The 8131-nt window shown below is 39.5% G+C and overlaps 2 protein-coding genes across 6 annotated transcripts; one reads left to right on the top strand and one right to left on the bottom strand.

The window, feature by feature from the left end:
• The first annotated feature begins 451 nt into the window (after nucleotides 1-451).
• LOC109147960 (peptidyl-prolyl cis-trans isomerase FKBP20-1) lies at nucleotides 452-2993 on the top strand. 2 transcript variants are annotated; one of them, XM_019295647.1, is made up of 6 exons: nucleotides 452-690; nucleotides 1299-1428; nucleotides 1933-2066; nucleotides 2139-2218; nucleotides 2482-2574; nucleotides 2681-2993. In XM_019295647.1, the coding sequence occupies exons 2-6, from the start codon at nucleotides 1320-1322 to the stop codon at nucleotides 2823-2825; spliced, it is 561 nt and encodes a 186-aa protein (XP_019151192.1). In that variant the 5' UTR covers nucleotides 452-690; nucleotides 1299-1319; the 3' UTR covers nucleotides 2826-2993. The 2 variants fall into 2 exon arrangements, with proteins under 2 accessions (XP_019151192.1, XP_019151193.1); XM_019295648.1 differs by having other exon boundaries at nucleotides 2677-2993.
• A 610-nt stretch (nucleotides 2994-3603) lies between these two features.
• Nucleotides 3604-6529, bottom strand: LOC109147959 (E3 ubiquitin-protein ligase SDIR1-like). 4 transcript variants are annotated; one of them, XM_019295646.1, is made up of 9 exons: nucleotides 6268-6529; nucleotides 5561-5649; nucleotides 5391-5445; nucleotides 5249-5301; nucleotides 4790-5018; nucleotides 4542-4656; nucleotides 4391-4427; nucleotides 4054-4179; nucleotides 3604-3955 (listed from the first exon to the last, which is right to left on the bottom strand). In XM_019295646.1, the coding sequence occupies exons 2-9, from the start codon at nucleotides 5636-5638 to the stop codon at nucleotides 3836-3838; spliced, it is 813 nt and encodes a 270-aa protein (XP_019151191.1). In that variant the 5' UTR covers nucleotides 5639-5649; nucleotides 6268-6529; the 3' UTR covers nucleotides 3604-3835. The 4 variants fall into 4 exon arrangements, with proteins under 4 accessions (XP_019151191.1, XP_019151187.1, XP_019151188.1 ...); XM_019295642.1 differs by having other exon boundaries at nucleotides 5561-5656; nucleotides 6317-6529; XM_019295643.1 differs by having other exon boundaries at nucleotides 6317-6529.
• Between the last annotated feature and the right edge of the window lie 1602 nt (nucleotides 6530-8131).

Here is an 8131-nt window from a genome sequence, read left to right as displayed (position 1 = left end):
ACTTCTTTTGTGTGATTTTTTTTTAAATCATGCTAAGAAGATCATGTGCAACAAGTTCAACCGAGTAAATATTTACAACAGTGGTATTGTTTTTAACTCGTGTTACAATTAGAAAGTATATGTTCTATATTTTTTCTAACTATTGCAGTCTAATCTTATAATCTTCCTTCAAAGGAAGCCACAAAAGTATTATATGAACACATAATGCTTGTTGACGAATAAAAAGTTACCCTCTAAAATTACATTTTCATTAAAAATGTAATACTGACTTATAAAACAATATATTATATTTTTACTAAAAAAATTGATATTCATATTTTAAGTGAACATTGGCATTAGCAATTTAGCACCCCCAAAAAAAAAAAAAAAAAAAAAAAAAGTGAACATTGGCATTAACAATTTAGCATTATAATTGAGTGGTTTTGGCCAGCTAATTAGAGAGATTCGTTGACTCCGATTCCAAACGCGCCACGTTCAGCGCGTGGAGTGACAGGGAATCTTTTCGGCCATTTTGCTCTGTATAAACGAACCAGGGGAAAGACATCACTGTAAATCCAAAGAGAAGCTTATGGCCGACGATTTCAACTTCTACCACCGAAGTTTCCCGTTTTACCCCTCCATTTCTCCTAATTACCTTTACCTGTCTCCTCTCTCTCCGGCCGCCTATCGACGACTGTCCTCTCCATTCAGGTATATCTATTCTCTCTAACTCCCTTAAACCCTAGCTAAAATTATTTTTAATTTTCAAGTTTAATTCGGTTTATTTTTATCTCTGAGTATTTTGATTTTACTGTTTCCGAGCATGTTTATCTCCGAGTATATGGAATTCAGTGGTTGCGACTTGCGTGTAATTGCAATTAATTTTGATTAACATGTTTGTGTATGCGGAATAATGGTTTAGTGAATCAATCTGTATTCGCATTTATGTTCGTGTATGTATTGATGTATTTTGAGGTTGATGATTGTTGATCGATCTAGTTCTATGGCGTTGCCTTCTTATTGGTTTAGTCAGCTAATGAAATCGATAGCACGAGTTCTTCAATTAAATGAAAGCTTTGAGTAAGAAGGATAACTTCAGCACGAGAATATCAGCTGAGAGATTGTACTGAAATGAGCCATCATGTGTTTGGGGCAGAATATTGTCTGTTTATTGATCCTTAACATCCCTTTGCCCCTTTTATGTTCATCCGTGAGCCTTGATATGCATGGTTATTAGCTGAGTGTGTATATTGAAAAACAATTGTGGTCATTTAGATATTTTCGGTATGTAATATAGGATATTATGTTTGTGAATGTAGGCTGTTGAAGGTTTAGGAGCTATGGGTGACACTGTTGATTTAACTGGAGATGGAGGAGTTTTGAAAAAAATTGTCCGGCGAGCCAAGGCTGATGCTATTGCTCCATCAGAGGGTCTTCCTCTTGTTGATGGTATGTTTTACATAGAAACATTCATATGTGTATATCGGTGTTTGCTTCAATCCCAAGATAACAATCTTTTTTTTATTGGATCTGAAACCTATAACCTTACAGATTGTCTTTTCTGCTATCTTCTTTAGTTAATATGGAATATGGAGTGCTTATATATATGTCCAGTAGATCTTGAATCTGCTGCAAAGGGTTTAGGCTTAAGTGCTATCTCTTAATCCTTCTTTGGATGAGGCTAAATTCAGTACTGCATCCAAAGCTAGAGCTTCTTGAAGAAGGGGCTTTTTCAGTCTTATCTAGCTTTAAAAGGCTTTTTATCTTTTAGTGGTTGGCCCAACTTATACTTTATGAAGTAGATAAGTTTGAATAAGTTGTGTGTCAAACAATCGCTAAGACATGAAATTGAAAGAGCATTTCTGTGGCAATGGATCCAACATGAGTTTTTCTCATTATAATGTCCACATAATAATCTTGTACTCCATAACCTTCCCTCTCCCCAAAAAACAGTGCACTATGAAGGTACTCTTGCCGAGACTGGTGAAGTATTTGATACTACCCGTGAGGACAATACAGTGTTCACGTTTGAGATAGGCAAGGGATCTGTCATCAAGGCTTGGGATGTTGCACTGAGAACCATGAAGGTAAAAGTTACTTTCATGTCTATTGATGAGCTTCCAAACTGCACTTGACTCTTCTTTTGTTTCTTCATTCAGGTTGGGGAGGTAGCTGTAATCACCTGCAAACCAGAATATGCCTATGGCAGTGCAGGTTCTCCACCAGATATTCCTCCGGAGTAAGCTATTTGTCCTGTCAATATTTGTAGCATAGTGATGAATTAGTACTCTACGGTCTACGCCCAGTACTAGGAAAACTGGATTTGTTGGTTAGTCATCAACACTGTCTCCTTCCAAACAAGGTGTTCTGTTGTGTCATCCACTGGAATCCCAGCTGTTAACCTCTTCAAACATCCTTTTTTAGGATTTTTATACTATAATCATAAATATTTTCCTCTTTCTTGAATGAAATAAATCTGATACTGAACCTTTTTTGCACTAGTGCAACACTTATATTTGAGGTGGAACTAGCGGCTTGTCGACCTAGGAAAGGTTCTAGCTTGGGCAGTGTCTCAGATGAAAAGGCTAGGCTGGAGTAAGTCATTTTATTTGGTCATTCAAATATCCAAGCCATCGGTTTTATTTGTAAGGGTGTCAAATTTCAATATAACTTGTAGTCTAACATTTATAATACATCACAGGGAGCTAAAGAAACAGAGGGAACTTGCAGCTGCAAACAAGGAGGAGGAGAAGAAGAAGAGAGAAGAAGCTAAGGCAGCAGCTGCCGCCCGTATCCAAGCCAAGCTTGAAGCAAAAAAAGGGAAAGGAAAAGGAAAAGCTAAGTAGAAGTTTATGGACCGACGTTGCTATTTTCATTTTTGATGTACTTGAAGTGCGGCGTGACATTGATCCTTATGTTTCAACGGTAAATTCAGACGTTTCTCAAATATTATGCTTTGGGCACTTTGTTAACTTAATTAATGGTTTCTAATACTATCATTAATTGTCACATAATTCTGGAGAATGTCAGCGAAGGAAAGGAAATTTTTTAGTAGAAACCTGATGGATTTAATTAATCCGGGGGTCTGAATTATTAAACTTTCTAAAATTATAGAATGTGATAAGTATAGGATAATGATGAATGCAGTGCAATAAAGGAAGGAATATTGCTAAGTCACGGGGACAATTGTATTAATCAAGTGTAACACTATTATAAAGGTTGAGTAATGTAATAACAAGACAAGATTATGAATAAAGACAAGTTATGTCTCAATAGGATAGGAATGAGTATTTTTATACTTAATTTCGACCAAAAAGACCCCGGAGAAAATGGTGGGGGTCCTCTCAACCGCCTTGGACCGCAATTGACGCCGCAAGACTTGGACACGTGAAGACCTAGTCACTCAGCCAAGCACGGAGCTCGGCCAAGGGCTGACCTCAGCCCAAGTGGCCTGCTTTGGCTGACCCCATGCACTTGGCCAAGGGCTGACCTCGGCCCAGGTGGCCTGCTTTGGCTGACCCCGTGGCCAAGTGCGGGACTTAGCCATCCGGGTCGGCCGGGTTACCGCACTTGGCCATCCAGGTTACGTTCGGTGCCCCGAGTACATTTGTAATTATTCCATCAAAACCCTTCTCATTTGAATGGATAAAGATACGTATACAAAAAGGAGTGACATGACCATACTGGCGAATAACTAAATATGGTAAACACGCTTTTCTGATGCTCTATTGGCAGAGGGCAACTACATCTAGACATCCATCCAGTGCCATGGAATTGCTACTTTGACTAAGGGGACATATGTACCTGCGGGACTGGGAGTCTGGGACCTATGATAATATAACAAACATAAGATTGATTAAAAGTTAAGCAAGTAGGAGGCATCCTCCATTTCTACTGGCCCGTTCCCAGCCCTAAATTTGCAGACAGGGCACGTTCCCTGCTGCCTCAGCCAGGGGTCAATGCAATTAGCATGAAACTGCAAAACAAAAATCCAAGAAATATGACTATTCTTATGGTGTTATATTATTCATCACACAAACTCAAGAATGGTTCGTTTTAAAATTGGAGACAAACCTGATGCAAGCACGGCAAGCTACGAATAAGTTCTCCCTCGTTAACTTGCTCTAAGCAGACACTACAAGTAAGTCCATCATCTGTGGGCTTTGCTACTGCAGCGGAATTTACAGGTTCTTGCTTCTTCTGCTTGAAATATACATGAACACCCATTAGATAACTCTCTTTTGACAATCACTCCTACAGAAAATCCTACCCGGTGCCAGCCAGATATAGCAAAGGCATGCACAACTTTTTCAAACTGAGAAAATCAAATGCATGCAGTAAATAATAGCAACACAACACTTTTTAAGTACGATAACTAGGGTCTCGAATAAAGGAATAGAAAGAAACTAACCTCTGCTGAGGATGAAGATGCCTGCTGTGCTGAAGAACTAGTAATATCAAATAGAACAAAAGGGAAGATGCATTAATTAATACCTAAAAAGCTGGATGAATGATTGACAAGTATACAAAAGAGAAAAAGAAAGGGAAGCATTGAGACTAACCTCTGAGGCCTAGAAACCTTGTATTTATGAATAGGAAGAACATTTATTTCTTCCTCAGTCATGGAAGGTGTTGTAGGAACATTATCAGCATCTAGTGCCCTCAGAGTCTCATAATCTGGATGTAAAAGCACACATTGATCAACCACCGATCAAAACAATTATGATGAACCACTTCAAAAGTTTCCAGATGTAGTATAACATTTCCAGAATGAAGAGAAGCTGCATGGAAAGCATAAAGGCATTCACACCTAGGTCATCGAATTCCCTGTCAAGAAGTGCAAGCTGGAGCCTGAGTCCTTGTAACCGTCCTCTGGTTGCAAGAGCAATGGATGGGGGCATATGCAGCCGTAACTCAGTATGACCAAGAAGACCGCTAGCTGCAACAGCGTGAGCCTGTGCTTGAGCTTGAAGTTGTTGACAGGTTGCATACATCCTGAGTGTTGTTGCCATCAGGAAAACGCCAAGCACCAACCATAGCTGCAAATCATTTTTTTCAAAGTAATTAGTACTACAAAAGTGCAAATAGAATTTAGATAGCAATATTCGCAGTACAAGAGTTCTTGTAGTTCCTTTTTCTTTTTAGTGGGGAAAAAAAAAACAAAAGAATTTTCAATAACAAAGTAAGAAATATGAGGATGAAAAGTCCTCTATGTGGAAAAAGTCTAACAAATTAGATTCAAGTTCCATATAAAAAAAATAGTACCAACCAAAAAGTTAGGTGACAATTGATGAGAGTTTAGAATCATGAACATCAAGAGCACTGTGACAAGAAAAAGACATAAATTTAAATTATGTCAAGTAGATTGTAGGTAATCCCAAGAAAAAGTCAACAAAATTGAAGCAAAGAACCTGTAACAAGAAAAGCAAGCGAGTTGCTATTAACTGGCCGCGCAGCATGAACACGCTGATGGATAAAAAAAACATGAGCAAGTTAATAACAATGCATTAAGGCAACAAATAAGCAGAAGGATGTAGACTTATATACAGTCACAAAAACAAGGCCTACAATAGAAGAATACCACAGTACGCCGCTCTGGGATCAGGCCTGGAAATCCAGTTTCTATATCTCCTCTTGTGCCTCGAAAAACAAAACTCATAGCTTACAGATCTACAAACTGTGTAAACAGAAATTCATAGCAGAATAAGAACCAATAAAAATTTTCAAAAAAAAAAAAAAAAAAACAGCAGAAGATCCCAGCAAATCTATCTGTGATTTTCACACAAGAACACATCACTATCTCTGGAATAACTTCAGTCCACATAAAGCCTAGAAAATCACTAAAGTTATAGTTCAGATCACGTTTCATAAAATTGTAGCAAGTCCTTAGTGCTGCTGGTAACTACAGCAAATATTCTCATATTCATGATAAACACAACCAAAATTACTATTTCTGCTGTATAATAAATCACAACAAAAAGCTTCTATGACTCCAGTTTCCGGACTAACAGAAACTTTTTCCTCAGTTCACAGCAAAAAACTTCTCAGGAAAACTGGAAAAGGATGGCATTTGGTCTCAACTCAGAGAATCACCCAAAAATTGAGCTAAACCTAACGCTTGGCAACGAAAACCGTAACAGAACAGATTCACATATACATAAATAAACGCATATAATTTAATATCACGATATCAAGTGCATAATTAGAACAAAAAAAAAAAAAAAAAAAAACACTTAATTGAATACAAACAAGCGTATTAGCGTATACGAATGGCGTAAATATATAAACGCGCGAATTCACGAGAACGGAGAAGCGAAGCTGGAGATCGAAGACTTACAGAGTTGCAGTGAGGCAAATTGATGAGAGAAAAAAGGAAATGCGATGGGGAAATTTGTTGGGTGAGTGGAGCGACCGAGTTAGGAAATTGGAATGCGAAGAGAAACGGTTGACTCGGCGGCACCGGGTTTGTACTCAAATTAGGTAAAGAGTAAAGACGCCATGGATTTCGACCCGACAAGTTTTTTTCGGTTACTTTGACTAAAACGGATAACTGTTACAACCGTATAACGCAATACCGTGCTTGCCGGGAGCTCGCACTCTTAAACGACAACGTTCCATTCTTTGATGCAAGCCTGGGTTAGAGCCACCTCATTTTTTATTTTTTATTTGGGAAAAGGGTCAAATAAGCCCTCCAACTATTGCTAAGAAGTCAATTAGGCCTTCCAACTATTTTAAGAAGCAATTACACCCTTAAACAATGTATTTTGAAGCAAAGAAGTCCAAATACAGGTAAATGACCTGCTATCCCAGGTCATCGCAAATCCGGCGACACTCCGACGTATTTTCCGGCGAAAAAGTGACCGGCGAACGGTCGCCGGTCACGGAGACCCCTCCCGGAGAAGGCAACCCAGAAATTTGGGTTGCCTTCTCCGGTCCTCGACTAGAGAAGGCAACCCAGATTTCTGGGTTGCCCACTCCGGTCGAGAAGGCCACCACAGTGGTGGCCTTCTCCGGCGAGAAGGCCACCACAATGGGGGCCGGAGAAGGCAACCCAGATCTGGGTTGCTTCTCCGGTCGAGAAGGCCACCACAGTGGTGGCCTTCTCGCCGGAGAAGGCCACCACTGTGGTGGCCTTCTCGACCGGAGCGGGCAACCCAGAAATCTGGGTTGCCTTCACTGGTCGAGGACCGGAGAAGGCAACCCAGATTTCTGGGTTGCCTTCTCCGGGAGGGGTCTCCGTGACCGGCGACTGACTTTTTCGCCGGAAAATACGTCGGAGTGTCGCCGGATTTGCGATGACCTGGGATAGCAGGTCATTTACCTGTATTTGGACTTCTTTGCATCAAAATACATTGTTTAGGGGTGTAATTGCTTCTTAAAATAGTTGGAGGGCCTAATTGACTTCTTAGCAATAGTTGGAGGGCTTATTTGACCCTTTTCCCTTTTTATTTTAAACAGAGCCACTTCATTAGTTAAGGTTTTTTCTTGTTTTTTGCAAGTTCAAGTAGGAGAAAGAAGGAAGAGGGAAGGGGAGAAAAAAAATTTAACAATTTTTTTTTTTAAAAAAAAAGCAAGAATCACACACCACGCTGGGTGCATAAGAGCATCCTAATAGAGATTTTGGGGTGTTTTCGAGGAGATCTAATCTTATGTGGAAGAAAGAAGGATGAGAGAGATAATGTTTTGAGTCTTAAGATAAAGATCTGTTTTGTCTTCTGAGTGGGCTCCACACACACACACACACAAAACTCCTCCCTAGTGCGCACTAGAAGTGCCCAACCGGGTGTGTGCACTACACGCACTTGCTGGAAGCGTTAACATTCCGATTTTTTTCTTGAAAACTCATTTTTCTTGTTTTTTTTTTTTTTTAATTTTATTTTTTCCCTACCTTCTCCTTCTTACTTGCTCCTAAAAACTTGTGCAAAAAACTAACTATTGAGGATGCTCTTTAGTGCACGGAACTTTGCTTATTTCTCTCACCATGTAGACCCCACAAAAAATCACCTCTTGCAAGAGGGTCTCAATTTTCTCTATCCTATACTCTCTTTCCTCCACATCATATTTGGCCCACACAAAAACCAAGAAAAAACCACTGATGTAGTTGCTAAAGGTCCTTACCCAAGTACTAGGTGTTGCTATTTTACTTCTGCTC

This window comes from Ipomoea nil, unplaced genomic scaffold (assembly GCF_001879475.1).
Source record: "Ipomoea nil cultivar Tokyo-kokei standard unplaced genomic scaffold, Asagao_1.1 scaffold2036, whole genome shotgun sequence".
Classification (NCBI taxonomy): domain Eukaryota; kingdom Viridiplantae; phylum Streptophyta; class Magnoliopsida; order Solanales; family Convolvulaceae; genus Ipomoea; species Ipomoea nil.
This window is presented reverse-complemented; position numbering and strand designations above follow the sequence as displayed.